The 21,865-nt window shown below is 47.4% G+C and overlaps 2 protein-coding genes and 1 long non-coding RNA gene across 8 annotated transcripts in view; 2 read left to right on the top strand and 1 right to left on the bottom strand.

The window, feature by feature from the left end:
- Positions 1 to 1,526: 1,526 nt before the first annotated feature.
- Positions 1,527 to 14,153, bottom strand: GFI1B (growth factor independent 1B transcriptional repressor). Of its 2 annotated transcripts, XM_006259980.3 has the most exons (7): positions 14,067 to 14,153; positions 8,850 to 8,978; positions 6,494 to 6,625; positions 5,678 to 5,940; positions 4,762 to 4,899; positions 4,042 to 4,207; positions 1,527 to 3,487 (listed from the first exon to the last, which is right to left on the bottom strand). In XM_006259980.3, exons 2-7 carry the CDS (start codon positions 8,962 to 8,964, stop codon positions 3,309 to 3,311), a joined length of 993 nt encoding a protein of 330 aa, XP_006260042.1. In that variant the 5' UTR covers positions 8,965 to 8,978; positions 14,067 to 14,153; the 3' UTR covers positions 1,527 to 3,308. The 2 variants fall into 2 exon arrangements, with proteins under 2 accessions (XP_006260042.1, XP_019331165.1); XM_019475620.2 differs by lacking the exons at positions 8,850 to 8,978; positions 14,067 to 14,153 and adding an exon at positions 8,214 to 8,399.
- On the top strand, positions 10,632 to 16,870 carry LOC109280221 (uncharacterized). Its single transcript, XR_009455934.1, has 3 exons — positions 10,632 to 11,821; positions 13,697 to 15,178; positions 15,790 to 16,870. It is a non-coding gene; the product is annotated as an uncharacterized LOC109280221 (long non-coding RNA).
- A 4,047-nt stretch (positions 16,871 to 20,917) lies between these two features.
- Positions 20,918 to 21,865, top strand: part of TSC1 (TSC complex subunit 1) — a 36,004-nt gene continuing 35,056 nt past the window's right edge. For 2 of the 5 annotated variants that reach the window (XM_006259981.4, XM_014603771.3), the window contains exon 1: positions 20,983 to 21,239. The gene's annotated coding sequence lies outside the window, so the exon portion shown is untranslated. Of the gene's footprint in view, positions 20,939 to 20,978; positions 21,240 to 21,865 lie in introns of those variants that run through there. The other 3 variants (XM_019475615.2, XM_019475617.2, XM_019475616.2) reach the window with 3 other exon arrangements.

Here is a 21,865-nt window from a genome sequence, read left to right as displayed (position 1 = left end):
CAAGGCGGGATAGAAGCCAGGAACGCAGCAAGCACTGCAGGGTTGGGCCCCAATGTGAAAGGTCTCCTAAATTCATTGCATGGATTGACAAGGAAGAAACAGAGAAGCTCTGCAGGAAATAGCAGGTGCAGGAGGCTGCAGAAACAGTCTCACCACAGCTGCAGCCTTTTGGGGCATGCGGTACATCCGAGGTGAAGACTCTGTGATGTCCTTGCCCCAAACATCAAGTTATTTCCCCATCTTCCCCCTTTCCTAAATCACTTTCTGCCTGTTCCTTTCCTTCCTGCCAGTCTCCTTGCTTGGTGGCCTCTTTCCACAACTTGGGTTCCTAGGGAGAAGCTCTCAGAGGCTTCTGGACCAGACCAGTCCCCCACGGGTGGGCTTTCCAGACCACGACATCTAGCTGCATTGTTGCAGCTTCCAGCTATGACAGCCAGAGTGGCGCTGAGCTGAATGGCTGCTGCCTTCACCACGTACCATGAAAATAAACGGCAGTGGGGGCTGAGCTGCTCTTTGGCTCGAAGGAAAGGGGCTAGCTGTGGGAGCACAGATCAAGAGAGGAGAGATCCCAATCCCCTCTGCTGGCTGGGACTGCGCCATGCCATGGAAACCACAGATAACAATGGAAATGCCCTTCACACTGGGCCTGTTGTTCACCAGCGCTCAAAGGTCCAGCTGCCTGATTTGTTTTTACAAGCAGTTTTACAGGCACTCTTGGCCTGCCTGCTGCTGAGGTTGTGCCAGCATTTCAGCCATCTGCCCTGCCTTCCCGCAGCCTCTGACTCAGTCACCAGCACCTGCTTCTTCGGGCACACACGTCTGGGGAGTGTGGGCCACTGCTGGGGGAAGTGGTGGAGGAGTTCATAATCTTAGGAGCTCCTTAATACTTTGGCAGCACTTTTAACATCCTTCAAGTGGCTTTTGATCCTGAGGCACGTGTGCCTCTGTGCATGCCCTCCAGTACCCCAGTGCTAAGCCCCCAAGGAGCCCTTCTCTCCCCAGGTTACGCTGATCCTTCAAGTCCCATCACTGACCAGGATCAGCTCCCAGTGGTATCCTGTGGTCCATTAAAGGATCCATATCCTTTATAGGGGGGATGGCCAATGGGTGGCATGCATGCATGCCACAAGTGGTGTGGGCAGCCTGTGTTTGGCACAGGGCGGGTCTGCGAGGAGACAGGCTGCACAGGGCAGGAAGCTGAAAGCAGAGCAGCAGATGGGTCAGGGAAGGGGATCAGAGTAGCACTTGGGGCGGTTACAAGTGAATTTGTGGCACACCTGCTTTATAGGATATGGGAGGATTGGCTCCTCAGTGTGTTACCCTCTGCCTGTGTGAGGCTCTCTGCACATGCTGGTGAGCAGGCTTTGAGCACACGGATCCCTGTGGCAGCTCAGCATGCTTTAGCCACTGGATTGTACAGGCAATTCCTCCTCATGCCCCAAAATGAAACTTTTCTCCAGGCTGTGGACTAGAACCTTATAGAGACACCTAGCAGGCCACATCCAGCACCAGGTCTGCTACAAAGCCAGCCTTGAAATGGGCATTTTTAATATACAGAATTCAGATATCCCAGACAGACGCTATCACATCTGTACAAGTTGTTACAGTCCTATAAAAATAAACATTACAATAAGTATAAATATGTATTTACAGTGTACAAGGGAAAAGCAAGGAGGGGAAACAAAAGAGAACCCGTACTGGAGTCCGGAAAATTATTTTCGTTTAACACGGGTATTACCAAAAGCAGGATTTGCCCCTTTTCTTCCTGACAGTAAGTGAACTGGCTCACTTGCATGACCTCTTTTCTCTGTGTAATGGCAGTCGCAGTAGGGTGTCTTTACACTCCCCCATGTTAAGGGGTAAAGCAAGGGAGGCTACACTCAAGCCAGGTCCCAGGGATGTCACCATTTGGCACTGAATATGTGACTAGGCACATCCCAGGTGTTGGGAGCAGTATAGATACATTAGTGCAGCACTTTATGAGAGCTATTTACCCCAACTAAGAAGCAGGGTATATAAGTTGAATGAAACACCTTGCTAATGTGGCTTCATTGTGGCCAGTCCCTGAGCAAGCTTGAATAGTTCAGCATGGCACCACCTTATTTCCTGTAGACGTTCCCTGCATTTCCTGGAACATAGCAACAGATGATTTGGCCAGTATGGCACTACGTTGCTCGTTTGTAGGCTCTTATCTTTCTAATACTACTACTGCTACTAATAATAATCCCTTGCCCTGCTCTAGTGTCTTCCCTCTGAGGACCTCAGAGTGCTTAAGGAACCTGAATTAATTAATTGCCACAACTCCCCTGAGATGGTGTGATACCCACTCTCTTTTACAAATGGGGAAACCAAGGCAGAAATGAGTGTTGTGGCTTGCCCAAGATCAAGAAGAGCCCAGGAGAGACCAGTATCTCTTGTTCCAAGTCCTTTGCTTTAACCACTGGACCAGAACGGAAGGAGAAGACAATGCTACATTGTTTTTCTAATGCTTGTAAGGTTATCACATGCTATGTTGATAGGTACAACAACTGCACAGATAGATGGAGGTATCCACTTCCTCATGTATGAGAATGATAAGAAACACGCTTCCCCCTGAGCACCAAGTATCTTCGAGGTCCACGCGGTTAACCTGGTGGTACCCAGTTGGGTAGCTAGGGCCTGATTTTTCAGTATCTCCCTCCAGCTCCAAAATAAAAATGTAATAATAGATTTTTTTTTTCACCTATTCACAATAAAAGCCCTGGCAGAAGAAGGGGAGCTGAGGTGTCTGTGCCCAAAACACATGCCCTGAGAAAGTTTGCAGGGGCCTTGCCTAAGCTGAGCACAGCTCACTGAATGCAACTGATTTGCATGCCCTGGGATTATCTTCCTAACCACCAAAGCAGCATGTGGTTATAGAGCCATCTTGGCACAGATTGCTGGCCCGTTGGTGCTCTTAGCCTGGAAGTCCCCCCACATTGCTAGCAGACAGGATGGGCAATTTCTGTACCCAGTGTAAATTCAGAGGTGAGACTTCAGAGACATTGCTCTGGGGCTTGGCCTCATGCCTGTAACCAGGTCAGACACTGGGCACTCACTCTGCCTCTGTTCTTGGCCAGCTACGGAGGATACGGGAGGGTCTGGGTGTGTACAGCTATACCAGGGTAAACGACAGAGCTGTACCTGACCCCAGGGAATGTGGGCAGTAGATAGGCATTTAACCAGGGCATGTGCCCTAAGCCAAGCAGTGGAAGAGAGAAGACCAGGATGAGGGGAGGGAATACCCGTTCCTGGACTGGGTCGCTGAGCGCCGGCTCTGGAAAAGGACTTCACTTAAGGTTGTGCTGGCTCTCTCGGTGTCGCCGCAGGTCCACCTTGCGCTGGAAGCCCTTGGTACAGAGCTCACAGCTGAAGGGCTTGAAGCCGGTGTGCTTGCGGCTGTGAGTGATGAGGTTGGAGCTCTGGCTGAAGGCCTTGCCACACACCTGGCACTTGTGGGGCTTCTCACCTGGGGAAGAGAAACAAACCTTTCCAGGCTGTGCTTGGGAGCAGCACAGGGCAGCTAGCCAGATACCACCCTGCTCATGGGCCTCCATCGATGGCCCTTCTGTGGCTGAGAGGTCAGCCCGGATGGCATACTAGGAGCCTGGCCTCTCTGCTGCAGCTGCCCAGTCCAGGTCTCTCTCTGTGCCTGTGACAGTCTCTCCATCTCGTTCGGTCGACTTTCTGCTCTTGTTCACCCTCTTCTTTTATTGCATGCTTTCTTCACTCCCCCCTCCACCCTCATTTTCCCTCCCAGTCTCTCACAAGTGAGGCAATCAGCTGTGTTTGACTCAAACCGCTACTCTAGAGAAAATACATTCACACCTCCCTGCTGGCTTTAGTGCCCTATTCAGAAGCAGGACACCCCCAGGGAGCCAGTGGTGCCTGAGTCTCATGCCCTCAAATGGACTTGTCATCAATTGGTTCCCTTTCACCTAAGATATGTCCATGCACATGCATGTGTGGAAGTGTTGTGGGCTCAGGTGTTCATGTGCATTCTGCTTTGGGGAGGTTTCTCACCGGTATGAATGTAGGTGTGTTTCTTCATGTCTGATTTCTGGTGGAAGCGCTTTCCACAGTACTGGCAGGGGTAGGGCCGCGTGTCCGAATGGATCAGGAGGTGGGTGGACAGGGTGGACGAGCGCTTGAAAGTCTTTCCACACATCTTGCATTCAAAGCTTCTCTCCTGTTAGGGGAAATGAGAACTCAGATCATCAGAATCTCCATTTACAGGAAGATGCTGGAGCATGAGGACAGCCCATAAGCCATCCAGGTTAGCAAGCTGAGCCAGACAAATCAAGTCACTTTTCCTAGGAATGTGTTACTATTATCTGTAGCGCACTAGCAGGTAAGAGCCCTGGCCATGGACTGAGACCTCAGAGTGTCAGGTATGGTATCTGCTCTAAATACTTTACTGTCCAGTGTCTCAGAGACCTGCCTCTTGTAGAATGTAGTGAGCCACAGGAAGAAACTATTGCAAATGAACCTCTGCCAGGTGGAGGGAGTTAGTAAGCATGGCATTGAGATTTGGGGGACCAGACACATAAGGAGGACTCTGAGGCTGTTATTTTCCAGGAGGACCTGCCAGTTCTTCAGTGAAGGCCCACAAGATGCATCAGCCCACATGAGATCTGCTACCTAATGAGGAGGACTCAGTTGGGACAGGGGTTCACCCAGCCTCTTCTCTGAAGTATCAGAGGAGGTAGCCTCTTTGAGGAGAGAGTGCCTTGGGCTACCAACCTGAGAGTGGATGTTTGTGTGCTGCTCCAGACTCACAGCGTGTCCAAAGGTTTTGCCACACACGTCACAAGCAAATGGCCTTGTCCCACTGTGTGACCTGCGGACATGGACCTCCAGGCCGTGAGCGGTGGAGAATACCTGGGAAGGGAAGTTTGCAGTGAATTTTCTGGGAGGCAGCTGCATCCATTTTTCAGTTGCTTCCCCACGTTTCCCTCCAGTGGGGCAGGTGAGCCGCAATGTATTGTGCAATTGTGCAGACCATTTTCCCTGTCAGGAGGGTGAATGACCAGCTGTCCCTTGCTTGCTTTCCTTCTTGGTTATAAGGTACCAATAAGGTGCATTTAGTGCCTGATTCAGAAGCGGGACATTCCCAGGGGGCCAATGATGTCTGAGCCTCATCTTATGGACTTACCATCCATCAGTGCCCCTCATTTGCCCCAAGTAAAAGCAAATAAGGTGCATTTTACTTGCCCATAGAGATAGGCCCAAACCAGACTCCTGGATCCAAACATCATATTTCCCTGAAGTCTCCATCTGACTCTGAACATGACAGCCAGCCTTTCCTTTCCACAGACTGAGCCAAAACTCCAGATGCAGCCAGCTCCAGTTCTGGTGAAGTTCAGATCCAAATCCAGACTTTGTGGCTGGAAGTTATCTTTGCTTATCAGAGCCAGGTTCCTGTGCACAGAGACCTGCTGCTAAAGCAGGGGCTATGTTTTGGAGGTGGTAGCACCTTAGCGCAGCTATGAGCCCAACTACACCTTGCCTGCATGGGCTTTTGCCATCCTTGATCATGTCAGACCCCCTGACAGCCAGGCTCCAGATGGGCCTTTTGCACTTCAGCATAATTTTATAAAACCCTCGCATATGCATATGTGAACACTACCCAGCCCTGAGATTCCTCTGGGTGACCCACCTTGTTGCACTTCACACAGTGATAGGTCTCCATGTCTGGGGAGTAATGCATGCTGTAATCAATTGGGGGCTCAGAGCTTTGTAGGAGGTGGCTGCTGTACAAGCTAATTGAGTGCTCCAAGAGGGCTGACTGCATGGTGGAAGACATCTGTCTGTAGCTGTAAGGGGAATGGAAGGTGTCCCAAGAGAAATTGGGCTTGTAGAAGGCAGGAGAGGTTGTTGAATTTCTGCAGTCCTTCATTTGCAGAGCTGAGATGGGTGTCTCTGAGATGGCAAAGGAAAAGGAAGAGAATGTTATGGTTTGGGTTTGACACTCATGCAAATACTTTCTCCATCATTAACTTCCATGATACCTATTTGCCATGGCCATCAGGCTTTAAGGTCACCACAGCCTGCGGCATAGGTATAAAACTGAGCATCCCAACTCAAGTTAGCTTGCACCTCGAAGGCTTTCCTTTATCTTGGCTGCTGATGCTGGTGCCTGTAGGCCAAGAAGGTCCTACCTTTTGGCTGTGGGAAGCAGGATGGGTGCTGTGCTGATGGATGAAATCCTGTCAGCGTTCAAAAGCCTCTCATTGACCGATGCACCAGATCATCAAGAATGATGTCTATTTTGATGCCTTCAGAATAAATGAGAGTTATCACCCAAAGCAGCAGGCATCATACTTCATCAGCCAGGAATCAATCAGAGCCAGGTTCTCAAAAGAGCTGAGCTGCATCATAAACAGTATAATTGACCATTGGTATGAAAATAGGGGCCTCTAGATTTGGGTAGTGAGCACGTGGGAATATGGCCTGGTCCTGGACTTGCGCTGACCTTGAGCTGAAGTTCTGTTCAGATACTGTGCAGGGCCACTTTCTTCTTTCAGGCCAGCAGAGTCCTCTTGTTTTGGAACCAGGTGTTCTGGGTCCTGGCTTTTCATTTCCTTGGGTGACTTGTCGCCTGTGGCTGTGATCAGAATAGGATCATGGTTAGTTTATTCCAGTTGGAAAATAACAAGGCTGTCATAACCTGGGGCCGTGTGTGTGTGTTCCTATACAACACTACCCTCTTCAACAGTGTGTCAATAAAACTTGCCGTAGTGACAACTCCTGGAGGTGTGCTTTAGCTCCTGTGTTCAATGCATCCTCATCCTGGAGAAGACACATCTGAGTTTTGCCCTCTTGCATCTTCCAATTAACAAACAATCAGCAGAGGAGGAGAAGCAGATACACTTGATATGTGTGACAGTGAGGGCTGTGCTATCCTAGAGGGATGTGGGTTTGCTACAATAACGTACGTGTGTCCAACAATATTTGTGCACGGTGCTCAGCGTCATGTACTTTGGCCTGCCAGACAGCAGTAATATAATCCTGATTTTACAGACTGGGACAGGGAGAGTGAGCCACAGAGAGGGGAAATGGCTCATCACAGAGCGGCAGAGGGGGACTGACAGCTCAGAAGTCTCCCTAGTAGTCACTGTGCCACATTTCTTTGCACCTGGCCATTCCAAACTGCCCTGTCCCCTTTTGCTTTTGTTACAGATCAGAGAGATGATGGATCTGTTCTAAGGGCCTCAACCAGACTGATGCCCAATACTGCGTCCTCCTCCTTCCTTGTGCACAAATAGCTTGATGCTGGAAAGGGCGGAGTTGGACTATCTGAAACATGAGCTCTACAGACTTCAGAGGAGGGCTGCTTGAGGGCACAAGACAGCACTGAAAGGTCTAAACCCTTGCTTTGTTCTGAACAAGACAAGACATGTCATAGAAGGAAAGGATTTTTCAGAGAGCTTGAGGTTTCCCTGCTATCTCCTTGCTCCTGTACATGGGGATATCACAGGGCCAGGCTCTCAAGCCCCAGTCAGGGACAGAATGCACTGAAAGTTGATCTTAAATTTGAATAAAGTAAATTTGAATTGTGCCTGAGGGGTGAAGATAACAGCCCCAGTCCTCTTCCTTCACTGACAGCAGTGGAAGAGCACAAGGGGGAGGAGGGGTCAGTGAGGGTAGGAAGCCACCAGGAAAGGGAGGCTGCTTTATGTGGGTGCAGCACATATCACCCTGCCCCTTGATCCGCAGTTGGCAGGGAAGGAAGGAGAGTTCTCCTTTCACAACATCATGCATGGGCTAAGATCAAGTGGTGGGGAATCCAAATCCCAAGATCTCCGGGCCTGGGCCTGCATGTAGGATGCCTGCCAATGGATTTGGGAGTATCTGAAGTCCCAGGGTGAGTGCCTGGGACGGAGGATGCTTGCTGGTTGTAGCACCATACATAATATTTACAATGATCAAGTTCTGCCTGCTCAATCAATATAGTTTTTGGAACAACTGAGTCCTGCTCAGTCAATATGATTTGGAACTGATTTGGCTGATTTGACCTGGAACATGAAATATATTAATTAAAAAAAAAAGTGTTACCGTGCTGTGGTACTCCTTGTAATGCACTAATAGCTGATAATGGTCAGAGAGCAGGGGATATGCGTAGAAAGAACAAATACATGGGGCTAGGCCTACAGAGCATATGGGTGGTAGGTGGGCCTATTGGCAGTGTATACCTATGGTGTAGATGGAGCCTGTGGAAATCCAAGCACCCGTTACAGGCATGTCTTCTGATGGCTAGAGGACTGCTGAAACCAGCTGCCTTTACTGCTGTCTACTGCGATCCATGCCAATGCAATGGCATATGCCAGACCTGTCCTCTGGGATAACATGAGAATAAATACCTATATTTAAATAGGAAGAGGGCAGAAGAAGAAAAAAAAAAGGCCCCATGCAATCAGGGCCAAGAACTGGAAATCAATGGGACACATTCATTCAAGTTTCTAAATCCACTTGTGTGCACAAAGCCCTCCAATGCAGCACAGACCCTGGAAGCATCAAATCACCCTGGAAGCATCAAATCAAAGGAGAGATGCAGTCAGATGCCAAAATCAGTTTCTTAAAGCAGGTTTAATTCAGCTGCATCGATCAGGAAGGGGAGGGAGCCAGAGAGCTCACACAGAGTCGAGGCCACTTGTCTGTATACCAGGACCCATCTAGAAGTTTTCACTCTCTGTCTAATGAGTTCAGAGTCATTTTTTACTGAAGCTAACTCAATTGAGTTGAACAAACTACATAGCACAGTGCCACTCCTGTGTCCTCCACCCCTCTCATTGGTACTTTTGGACAAACCCAGGAGGCGACTGACTCACCAGTGCAGGGGGAGGTTACTGGAACCCAGGTGTATAGAGGCAGATCATCTTCCACAAAGCGGTGCTGGTGGTATGTATGGGCCTTCTTGCTCTTCACCAAAAAGGAACGTGGCATTTTTTATTTACCTCCTGGACAGAAACACAGAAAGATGGGAGGCAAATCATAGCAGGGAACAGTCATTGCTATTGCTTCTCTCACATCTCTCAGTGCATCACATCTTAATGACCAGAAGTTAAACCTGCTTCCATGTTCATGGGTGAACCAATTACATGGGGACTGAGAAATCAAATGAAAAGTCCCTGCCATTAAGTCAGGATGGAGGAGCAACTATAGGGAATTAGGAATTGGGGTGGATAGCATAGTAGGCAGATGGCTGAAGCTCTCTGATGGGGCAAGAAGAGCACTGTATCATTGCAAAATATTCTCTGGTGCTGAATGCAAAAATGGTTTTATTGACTGCAGATTTCAAAGTGCCATATACAGATGTAGGCCTTCCAACACACTTGATTGCAGCAAAGAAGTATCTTGATTGTCATTTTACTGAAGGGGAAAATGAGGCAAGTTCAGGTTAAGTGACTTGCCCCAAAGTCTGGGTCAGATAGGAATAGAACCCACAATTCCTGGGCACTAGTCCACTGCTGTGGCCACTTGGCTATGTTACATCTTGCACTGACATCTTTCCAATAGAGCACAAAGTGGGGAGAGCTAACTGGAAACCATCTACGAGACAGGGACTTTAAGTTCTGCGCTTTTATTGCATTTAACACAAAGGAGTCCCAAGTCCATGACTTGGGCTCCTGTCCACTATTGCAGTGTGAGTAATAACCATAATACTAACACCAGCATGAGAGAGCCAGTGCACAATAGTAGAAGACAAGCCTTGATGTGCCATGGGATTTGTTTCTATAATACATACAAAGCTGTCTTTTCCATGCCAGCAAATATTTTGGCTGGTAAAGATACAAACTGCAAAGGCACAGCAGAAGCTCTGGGCAGGAAAGGGTTATCTTTTGGATCTGATCCAAATATTATAGGCCGTTGAAATGCACAAGTTAGAAACAAACAAAATGCTGAAATTTAATCATATGAAATTCTCTTGCAATGCATCTGTTATCTTCAGCATCCAGAACCTAACCCAGCCCTCCCCTTTCCCACTCCCTTCTCAGTTTCTAGGGCTAATAACTGGCCTTGTCCTAGAAAGCATGAAAAAAAGTGTTCTATGTTATACACTGCAAGATCAGGTGATCTTTTATTTGCATGGTCATTTGCATTTTTCCCCGTAATTGTTCAGTACAGTGGCAGTAAAAGCAAGCCCCAATATATTTTGCCTGGAAAATCGGTAATAAACCCTGGCTCCAAGCTGGCTGGTGAGGGCCTGATCATTTTTTTTTCATGAGAACAGGTGAAGCATAATGTACATTTTTACTAAAAAAAGAACAAAACTGGCACATGTAGAGCAGGAAGGATCTGAGTGATCTCAGTAAGGCAGGATAGAGTAGTGAGGAAAAGTGCTGAATGGATTGTGGAGCTGCACCATTTAGAGTGTATAGAGTCTAGGAGCCCACTGAGTCCACTCCTTCGGGTCTAGTGTGTAATTGTAGTTGCCATCACTTTATTCCATTTTGTTTTAAAGGTCCTAAGGAACCAGATTTACAAGGGCTTTGAGAAGCCTAGTAGGATTTACAAAAGCAGGCAGCGAAGACCCATTGAAATCCATGAGATCTTGGTGCCTAACTCACTTATGTGCTTGTGTAAATTACACTAGGAACCACCTGCACCTGTAAGTACCTAAGTGCCTTTGTAAATCTAGCCCAAGGGCTTCCATTGCTCAATACCTATCCCTGGGGCCAAATCTGGGAGTTTCTAACTTGTTTTGACTCTTTTTTTTTTTCCTCCTGCACATTTTCCCCAGAGCCTGAAGTGTGACATGAAGCATGGTGGTTAAAAGCTTTTACATGATATTCAGAAGTTAAAAGGGAATAAAAAAACAGGGCTAAAAATGAGCCAGGCCTTTGATCCACGCGTGGGAATATGAAATCCAGGATGCAATTCCTCCTAAGCCGCACACAACATATGTCTCCGTGTAGTGACATGGGAGCTAACTGACTGAGCTAGTTTGAGTGCAACAAGCAGTATGGCCACAGTAGCGAGGCACTCCTGCCCAGCTAATCTACTCTGTGTTGTGCTGTGCAGGCACACCCGAAGTTACAGGGTCTACCCTGCAAGTCCTTTGTGCATGAAACTTCCACTTAAGTCCGTGGGACTTTCCTAAGTAGAGCTCAGAATTTGGCTCACAAGTCTAATCTGAAAAGGGTCCATGGAAATCAATGGGATGTCTGGATTTATTTGCACCCATGTACTTAAGATCCAAATACGGCCCAGTATCTCCACTGCCAATAAGGGACTGTGCTGAGTTCAACAATCTTTGATGCACTACCGAACGTTACAAAAGGAAGTCACCTTCCCCCACCCCACATTACAGAGAAAACAGGAACTGGGAGCCCACAGCATAGTTAATTAACAATTGCACTGGATTGCATTTGTGATTTGAACGACCAACTTTGAGGAAAGCTGGGGGCACAGATTGTGAGAGAAAAATACTATCTGTTTTTGAAACAGAGATTATCAGAAGCAAGCGGTCAACTGTTCCTAATATCTACCAGCGATATGCATGGAAACCAGCACTACCAACCCCACCTCCAACAGACAACACCTTGTCCTAAGGCACCAGTGCAGTGGCCAGCACATTTTTATTCAACCTTTAGTTAAGAATCCAGCTCTTTAGAGAGCCTGTTGCCTTGTCTGATTATCGTCTAAGGGTACCCACAAGATACACTGACCAATTAGGGATGACTGTCCCAAATGCAACTGCTTCTGGCTGCTTCAACAGAATATACATTCAGCATCAGATCAGTTCTAGAGTGCATGTTAACAGCACAGGAAAACCAGGCAGAGGAAGCATGTGCAGTAGGTAAGTGGCTAATTTAACAGTTTCAATATGGAAGGAATTTAATGTCCTGGGTGTTCAGAAGTGCCTAGTGATTGGGGAATTCTGGATTTTTGGGTGCTGAATTTGAAATGTTCTAAAGGGGGCACCTAAAGGGGTGGCCAGTCAGCACTTTCGGAAAACCAGGCTTCTTTAAAGCAATCAGGACTCGAGGTGGAGGCAATATCTTTTAGTAGACTAACTAGATTTTTGCAAAAAAATTTTTTTTTGCAAAAAGCTAGTTGGTCTAATAAAAGATATCCCCTCTACCATGAGTCCTGATTGCTTTTGCCTCTAGACCAGTATGGCTACAACCTGCATACCTGAGGCCTCTTTAATGCACCTTAGAAGTGAACAACCTGCAGTTGCCATTCACCTGTGAAAACATATCCTAGTGCTCACAACAATACCTTTAGTTACATAATACTTGCCATCCCCAGTTGGGTGGCCAGTAGCAGCTTTAGGAAACATCTCATCAAAACTAGGGGAGGGGGGCAGGTTGCAGCGCTTATCGTTGTTAAGCTGAGAGTTGTGCAAGGAGTTTGACACAAGTTATTTTCAGGCGTTTCTAGTTTCTGGGTCATAATTCTATTAAATCTGACATCCTACAGCTCAAGCACCCACAGAATGAATGATAGGTTATAGGTGCTGTGCCTATCCCAAGAATGCCATTACGGAGAGAGACCTAATGGTCTCAGTAGGCAGGGACCCGATCCTGCAAACTTTCAGTAAAGTGCTTCCATTAAGTTCATCAGGATTACTCAGAACAGTTGGTGCTGCCTTTGGTAGCAGGTGTTCTCAGGACTGTACCATATGGTATCAAGTCCTAAATTTGGAACATACATTACCTCCTGAAGCTGACTTCATCCTTTTCTAACTCCTGAAATTCAGATGCTCTCTGTTCAAATTTGGAAGGCAGGGCAGAATGGCACCTTATATGCTAATTCAAACATGACTCTCAAGATGAAGGAAACTTCCCCCCACAACACACACGTTACATTTAGAGGATATTCCAAAACATTTTACAAGAATAAAGAATGATCTATCTTACAGAAGATTCTGCTTTTGAAGGGAAACTCCCCACTTGTCTTCCATTTCTTAAGAGTACAAATCAGATAAGTTTTACTGGCTCCATTTAAAAATAATTCAATCTTTTTTGCACCCAAAATGATCATCCAGTCACTAGTCCTGCCTAACAAAACTCTACTCACTCACAACAGCTATCATTTGTATTTGATTTTTTCCACTGGAGAATTGAAACCATTAGTTTCCCATCCCCATGGAATACTTGGGCCAATGGATTTTGTGTGAAGGGCAATACGCTTCCATTATGATTTTTCCCATCAGGTGGATGGAAAGCTTTGCCTATCTTGATTAAATACAGTTTTTAAAACAAAGTCCTTTAAAAGCGAGTTGGGGATTGGTTATTAGCATCCACTGAAGTCAGTGAAAAGACTCCCGTTTATTTCAGTGGATGTTGGATCAGGCTTCAAAGGATAAATAGCCCGACATGGTACCACATGTTAAATCTTCGAGTCCTTTAATATATAAGCTCATGTGTCAGCTCACCCTGTGAGTTTATTGGTTGTCACTTTCCTGTGTATTGAACAGTCCTGGCTATAAGTCAGGGGTGAACTCAAACTCAGTCTGCTTGTTAATAGTCATGTCACAGCAATCTGAACATTTGGGAGGGTGTTAAATAAATTGGTAGGTCAGAAGCAAAAATGCTGAATAGTATAGGCTGAAACCTCAGCTGGTGTAAACTGGCAGAGCTCCACTGATGTTAATAAAGCTGTACCAGTTAACTTAAACTGAAGATCTGGCTCCATAAACACCTGTTAATCTGACCTCTATGCCTAGGTACAAAGAGGCACGTCTGGAAACGAGTTCTGTTGCAGGGTGCTGGTTGCAACCTGTGTGTTTGAAGGCATGGTAATATCTTATCTGTACTTGTCAACTGTTACCTTTTTTTTTTTTTTCCAACTGGCGGGGTGAGTGCATGTGTGTGGAATGAATATGCAGCATATAGATTTAAGAAATGTTTCTTCTATTTTACCCAAGCACCTTATTATCAAAAAAATCCCCAGCCCAAGTCACTGCCTTGTGTAATGGAATATATCATATATTTGCAAGCATGAAAAAAAAGTAAAGTAAAAGCTTTCAAAAGCTCATCAAAGGAAGGAAATAAACAATGCCATTAAAAGTGTATTTTAAAGAAAAAAAAAATCACCTGTTTGGGGGACTGGGTTTGCAGGATTCGAGCTCAGTCTTGAAATCTCCCCAGACAAACTGCCAGCAAGACGTTGCCTTCTCTGTGTGGCTTTCTTCCACTTTCTCACTTGGTTGCTGTCTGCTGAAATAGATACTTCTCCTTTTTTTTCTTTCTCTGTTTTTTGCCCCTGTTCCCCTCCCTGATTTTTCAATCAGATTATTTGTGTCAAAATCTGGTGGTGAAGAAACAACCAATGGAGAAGCAGAGCCCAGACAGTATTTGCTTATCAAAACTTTCCAGGACTTTGAAAACTTGAAGTGAATTCACATTACCCAGCTCTGAAGTTCAGGAGTAGCTTACTGAACTCACTGGGGCAATGGGACTTTCTACTGGAATATTCTTTTGTCCCATGGGCAGAAAGCATGACAAAGGGAAATAAGGTACCAACAGGAATTTGCAAACCAGGAATGGCTCTTAAGGAACATGTATTCTTATATACAAACTCATCCTTACATCTTCCACGTACAGACCCACCATCCCTCTCGCACACACACGTTAGCATCAGAAAACCGTCTGACAAACTAATACACGCAAGATTATTTTTGTTTCAAAACATATCTTCATCTCTAATTTCTATGGAAAAAAAGAATTAGATAGTGATATCCACACATTAGCAACTGAAAAACCGTCATTCATTTTCCTAAATGTAGGAATGTATGCCACATGTACATTGCACCTTTGGTGCGTGAACACGCAGCTGTGTATATCGATGGATGCGCATACATCTGCAACTCTGCATGGTTGCATATAGACATATGTTATTATTTGGGTATATAACGTATTAATATATCATTTGGATAATGCATGCTTATTAATAAACCTGTCTCCCATATGCTTTTCAGCTAGTGAGTCACGATAAGAATTTTAATGTTTGTAACTTCCTTTCTCCCAAGGATCAGAAAGCACTTTACAAATATGAGATAACTGACCCTCATAATGCCCTTGTGAAACAATTAGTTAATGGAGTAATTGAAGCAGCAGTAAAGTGAGGTGCCCGAAGTCATGTGGTGATCCTGCAGTAGAGATGGGGACAGAATCAGCAAGTTCTGGATACTGGTGACTTGCAAGAGGTACTAGTATGCTCTTGTGTTTTTGAACAAAAATTAATTTATCCTCCTAAAAGCTTGCCAGTATATCTATATAATGCCTTCTACCCATGGTGTCTGTTTTTCCCTATCCTTCTCCCTCACACACATGTGCATTATGGCATGTGCTAAGTATGTCATCATTTATTATTAGCTGTTCTCTGACAATGTGCTCAGCGCTGCACAGAAAAGTTGAACCAGTCAGTCCTTTTATTGCCTTGTAAAGGCCAATTCTTGCAGGCTGTTTTGTTCATAGTGCCATCTATTGGCACTATTTAGAATCACAATGCATGGCCAAGTGCCATTGCACCTTGAACTTGCAGACAGACTCCTCGCTTTCCCCGGCATGAAGCAGGGGCTCTTGCTCTGGGATTTTGATCTGAATGTAGGCTCCAAATTTCTGAGGTTTCTGATCCTTGCCCATCTCTCTCATTTCCCTGCATAATTAATTCTTGTTGTTTATAGAAGCAGCGTCGCTTCCCCCTCCTCCCTGCTACCCTCCCTCCCACATTTATTTATTTAGCAGAGTTTTGCATGAAAGAAACTGTTCACAAAACATTGTGCTAGCAAGTTGATTTGCATCCTCTTAAACACAGGCATTTGAAGGATTACATCTCCCACTACAAAAACAAGCATTGTAATGGAAAACCAAGATGTGCGCTGGAACTTCAGGGTTTCGTATGTAGGGCATTACAGGCATTAAAGGAAAAGGAAAAATGACAAGCTGACGAAAGGGCTGACATGATATTGCATGAAGCACTTTGGAGCCAGCTTCTGAAGCAGCTTTATGCACAAACCTCTCCATGATTTAGAGTGGACGTGGCTACAGCATCTGATTCTTGCTGGGGAAAACAGACCACCCAATCAGGCTGGCTCTCTTGGGGGTTTGCTGCTTGCTGGGTAAAGTAGCTGCAGAAGGGACCCAGGAATACGCTCAATAAAACCTTGCCTTTGGTTCTTTGTCCTGATTATACTCTCTGTACTGTTCTCACTGAAGCGTGGGAGAACTTGCCTGTTCTTTCTGGAGAAGAAGGGGAGGGCCAGTGGCCCGTGAGTGGTGCCAGCTTATGTCCAAATTAGAGCAGTCTGCTAGCAAAGAGTGGTCTTAACCCGGATGGTAGTCCATGCCCAATGATGGGCCAGCCAACTTGAACTGAAAGCAACACTGCACTCAGCTTAAAAGTTTTGGTTGTGGACAAATCATAACCAGGTATACTTTGCAGTGAATATAAACCCTGCAGTTGACAGTGCTCCCAGAGACTTGCCAGGGATCCACACCCTAGATGAACTTCAAGATGCATTACCTTTCTTCTTTGATCTCTGCAGAGCTATAGAAGCTGAAAGGTATATGCTTCTATTCCTGTCTTTGGCTGACTCACACACCATCTCATCAGTTTTCCCTTGCAAGTTCCAGGACCAGAAGAAAAATTCTCTGTAGGGCCCTGGAAGAAGGAAGAAAGGCTAGCATGGATGACTGAATTGGAACTGTATGGGCTTGTGCCAGTTTCTGGTACACTGAAAACATGGCTAGTATTGCTTTTCTTGAGGACAGCTTAATTCTATGTATGGTGTATTCTGAGGGCACAGCCTCAGACTGAAGAATCAATCCAGGGATGTATAAGGTACCCATGTTGGTCTGAGACGAAAAGAAATGCAAAAATCTTGAACTCTTGGTTCCAAAATGATACCTTTTATTAGACCAACTGAGAAATTGCAAAAAAAATTGCAGAAAAAGGTACTTATTTTTGCAGTTTCTCAGTTGGTCTAATAAAAGGTATCATTTTGGAACCAAGAGTTTGAGATTTTTGCATGCAGTCATCCAGGCATGCATGTACCTCACTTCATTGTATACAGTGCTCCCTGACTACAGGAAGAGCCTGTGCTGAGCTTTACACGCCTCATTTCAGAGAGGTCTTACACCTGTAATTGTAGCCTTGGAATTGACAGGACCTTTCTCATAGCAGATTGTCAGGTCTGGGCTTCTTTAGGAGCCTGGAAATTGGTGGCTTGTAGTTTCAGCAATTTTGCAGTTAAATTGAGTACAGTCAGGTAACAAGGCAGACAGTGGGGTCAGAAGCTGCTATGCACTTAAACAGTTTATGTATTTACCCAGTCTGCACATAATTGATGTGCCTTATAGTATGAGCAAATGGCAACAAAAAGGGACTTGCCTTGTGTTACTCAGCTAAGCAACTTCAGTACTCCCCTGATATGTGTTTAAAGGAAGTACACTATAATGTGGTCTGTTCTAAATACACGTCATGTGAATCACAGCCAACACAGTGGATAAGGCATTTAAGTTCAGTATGCATCTAAATAAGAATGCACAAACACCACGGTTACTGAAGGAGTCTTTGCTTCACTATCCAGCAGCAAGAAGCACATGCAACCCCCTACTAGTGCCTGTGTGTTTCCTTTGTCAACTGTAATGTTATGTTAATTAAGTCAAAGTGGAATAACACTGCTAATTGCTTCCAGTTCTTTTCTGAAGCTCATCCTAATTTGAGTTATTTTCCTAGGCAGATGAAATAAACACATCTCCTGCAAGGGGGGCGGAGGGGGGAAACGCAGCATCCAGCTCAAAATGAAATACAAAATTATGGGAATGCACAAAGCTGACCTAAATTAGCTCACCCCCCAGGGAGGGTCACCTATCACAGGTACAAGAGAAACTAGCTCATGCCCACAGGAAAAATGATCAGATCTGTGAAACATATCACTTAGTACTGCAGTAGTTAGCCCACAGATAGGGTACTGGTGGTACTGTTCTAATCAAACCTGTTGTGATCAAACCTAGGCTTTACGCTGCAGTCCTTGAGAACAGATTCCCATTAGCTTCTAGGGGAATAGTCACATGAGCTGAAGAATCAGGTCAATGATTCACAAAGTATATCCTGTGGATCACCAGAAGTCCACAGAATTTTTCCTGCTAGTCCACAGAAAGAAAGATGTTTAGACCCAAGCTATGCGGAGATTGTAGTTTGAGGGTTCTGAATGGCCTACAAAATGTATAGCATTAGATAATCCCATCCTTCCTCCCCAAACTCTGCACCCTCTCTCCAGAATGAAGGGAATAATGTTGTGCGTCTGAGAACAGCTGCTGCTTTCAGCAAGAGATTAAGTGATCCCTTTGTATATTAGCTCATAAAGCACTCTGGGATCCATCCCTATATAAAAAGACCATAAAATATAAGCAGTGGCATGAACGCTGCTAGCATTTGAAGGGAAAAAAAACATTAATTTTGAGCGTATCAGACCACTGTTTCTCTGCAAGGGCTCTACTGCTGTATTAGATACACCTAGCTATACTGTCCTTCAAATGTTATTTCAAATAAACATGAATCAGCCACCTCTGGGTCTTATTTTCATGTTTTGTGTAACTGTGGGGGTGGAAATGTTTTTTTTCAAACGAAGGTTAGGCTCCAGCTCCATCACATGACTCTGGGACCCACGGTGGCAGGCAGGTGCTGATTGTGCCTTTGCTTTAAGCTGGTCTGCCCATAGACATATCCCTCCTGGCCCAGACCCACCCTGGTGTCGAGGGCAGTGGGGCGATGCCAGTGTGCAATGTGCAACCAGCCAGCGTTGTAGGAAGGCTTGTTTTCAGGTGTGCAGTACTAAGTGTTTCCCACGAGGTGGGGCTGCAACACATTCCTTGGCACTGTGTTAAAAATACACTGGCAACCACAGCAATCAATAACCTAAAACCACTGACTTTTTTTGGTACCTAGATGAGTGTGCATTTGTTTACCACTGCAGTAGCCGTGGACATACACTCCCCCTGGTTTGTTTTCTCACAGCTCACTCCTACTTTCACAAGTGATACAAGGAAAGTGATTTTAGTTGTTTGTGGGTTCAAAGACTTCTTCTGTTGCACTTTAAAATTTGAATTGACAATCTGACTGACACGTGCAAGCATGGCCCATCTCATATATCAGAAATGCTGGGTTAAAGGCGCAGAGCACCACAGGAACCAACTTGCCAAAAAACCCCAAAACCCCCAGAGGCCTCTGGAAATGGAATTCCGCATGGCCCAGAGGAAGCAGCAGGAAGGCAAAGATGGGGCTTCCTTATATCTCTGCTTTAGGCTGTTCATGGAAGAACATTAGCAAATGAAAACTATGCAGGCAAGTTGCAAAACATGTCACAGGTGTGTTGTCCTTTTGATCCTGACTTCATCAAGGCCACGTTGCCAAATCTGAGCTTTCAAAAACTGTCTGCTTCCTTCTCTGGACTCATGATGCTAGATTAAAATGACAAGGTGATCAAAATGACATGAATGTGGAGAGTCTTTTGGTTTATCGCATGCTTTCTGAGCCTCACTGCATGCTTTCCTGCAACCATGGGAACTAAAAATGCCCATTTTCTTTAAAGTGATGCAGGGCCAAATTAACCCTTTAGCGGGAGAGGCAAGGATTTCTTGGGGTGATTGCATTTATTGGACCAACGATGTCGCTGGGATGTTAGACATTCCCCAAGAACATAGGACATTTTTCAGGAATGTCTTACATCTAAAACCTCGTCTCGCTTTATCCCAGTGACACTGTTGGTTCAAGAAAAGCGATCACCCTACGAAATCCTTCCCTCTCGCATGGTTTTTACAGATAGCTGCAATCTCTGGCAATCCGTTGCTTCCAGGAGCACACTGAACCTACGAGAACTGACCACACCATAACTGGGAAACAAGGCCTGGCTGAAGAGGTCGGGAGGCAGCCTACGTGGGCCGGACTTCTATGCAGCATCACGCCCCTGATGGGTGAGATGTCATTGATGACTCATGATGAGTGTGATGCTATTGACAGGTGTGATGTCTTTGATGGGTGTGATGCCACTGATGGGCGTGATGTCATAGACAGGTGTGATGCCACTGACAGTGCAATGTCATTGACGAGTGTGATGCTACTGACAGGCGTGATGTCATTGATGGGTGTGATGCCACTGGCAGGTGTGATGCCATTGATGGGTATAATGACATTGATGAGTGTAATGCCACTGACTGATGTGATGCCATGGAGGGGTGTGATGTTATTGATGGGTGTGATACCACTGATGAGTGTGATATCATTGATGGGTATGATGCCATTGAGGGGTGTGATGTCATTGATGAGTGTGATGCCCCTGGCAGGTGTGATGTCATTGACCGAGTGTGACGGGTGTGATGTCATTGGCGGTGTGATGCCATTGACTGGTGTGATGCCATTGAGGGGTGTGATGTCACTGACAGTGTGATGCCATTGACTGGTGCAGTGCCATTGAGGGGTGTGATGCCACTGGCAGGTGTGATGCCATTGACTGGTGCAGTGCCATTGAGGGGTGTGATGCCACTGGCAGGTGTGATGCTATTGACGTGTGCAGTGCCACTGACGGGTGTGATGTCACTGACGGTGTGATGCCATTGATGGGTGTGATGCCATTGAGCAGTGTGATGCACTGGCAGGTGTGATGTCACTGACGTGCGCGATGCCACTGAGGGGCGTGCTGCCACTGCAAGCCTGGGGACCATCCCCGGGCTCGCCACACCACACCCTGGCGGCTTTGGCCTCCGGGGGCCCCAGGGCAAGCAGCCCCGCGCCCCACTGCGAGGCCCGGGGCGGGGCGGGGCCAACCCCGGGGAGGCCCCGCCCCCGCAGCCCGCGGGCCTTGTTTACCACTGCTCTGTGCGCCCCGCCCCCTCCCGCAGCCCGCGGTCACGTGACCCCGGCCGGGCCTGCTTGCGGCCGCCTCCGGCATCACGAGACCGTCCCGGTACCGCTCTCTCTCCGCGGATTCCTCCGCGCTCCCTTCCTCTCCCTCCGAAACCGGCGGCCTCCTCGAGGCCCGGCGACCCGCCGGCGGCTTCCTAAGCACGGGCAGGCTCCACTGGGGGGTGGGCCGCAGCGAGGCCGGGCGCGGGCAAGCCGGGCCGCGCACTACTTTGTCCGAGGCGGAGGGATCCGCAGCGAAGCCGAGCCGTGGATGGGGGGCGGGGGGAGGCCGGGCCAAGATGGCGGCGCCCTGTGGGCCAGCGGGGCTGAGGCGGTAAACAGCCGCGGGGCGGAGGAGGCGGGTGAGCACCGCTGGGGCCGGCCGGGGTGGGGGTGAGCACCGCGGGCCCTCCTCGAGGAACGCCTCGGCGTGAACTTCATCTCCGCCTCGCGCGGGGCCTGCTCGCGGCCTCCCCCCGGGCTGGGGGGCGCCCGTGGGTTTTTTTTGGGGGGCAGGGCAGGCCCGACCGCCCCGATCCTTCTCCCGCGCGGGGAGCAGCGTTTCGCGGGCCGCTGGGATCGGGGCAAGGGTCGCGGGGAGACTTGGAAAATCAACCCCCCTAATCCTTTAAACGTGGATAAAGGATAAAAACGGGGGGTTTTCCCATGCGGGTTGCCCCCGGTCCCATGCCCACCCTCTGCCCCGCACACGGCGGGAGGGGGCGCTGGGTCGGCCCGGTACAAAACCGGCTGGGATGGAGGAGCCCCACCTCCAGCCAGATGCAGCCCAGGGGGCCGTGGTATCAACCCCCCCGGGGTTCCCACCAGCCGGGAAAATGCATCGGGGACAACCCCCCCTGCCCAAATCCCAAATCGGCAGCTGCTGGATTAGGGCCTGGGCCCCTCCTCCCCCCCCTTTGCCTCCTGATCGGGGCCACATGGCCTCATCTGGCCCCATTACGCGTGCCCCCTTGGGTCTGCGCACTGC

This window comes from Alligator mississippiensis, chromosome 12 (assembly GCF_030867095.1).
Source record: "Alligator mississippiensis isolate rAllMis1 chromosome 12, rAllMis1, whole genome shotgun sequence".
NCBI classification, from domain to species: Eukaryota; Metazoa; Chordata; order Crocodylia; family Alligatoridae; genus Alligator; species Alligator mississippiensis.
This window is presented reverse-complemented; position numbering and strand designations above follow the sequence as displayed.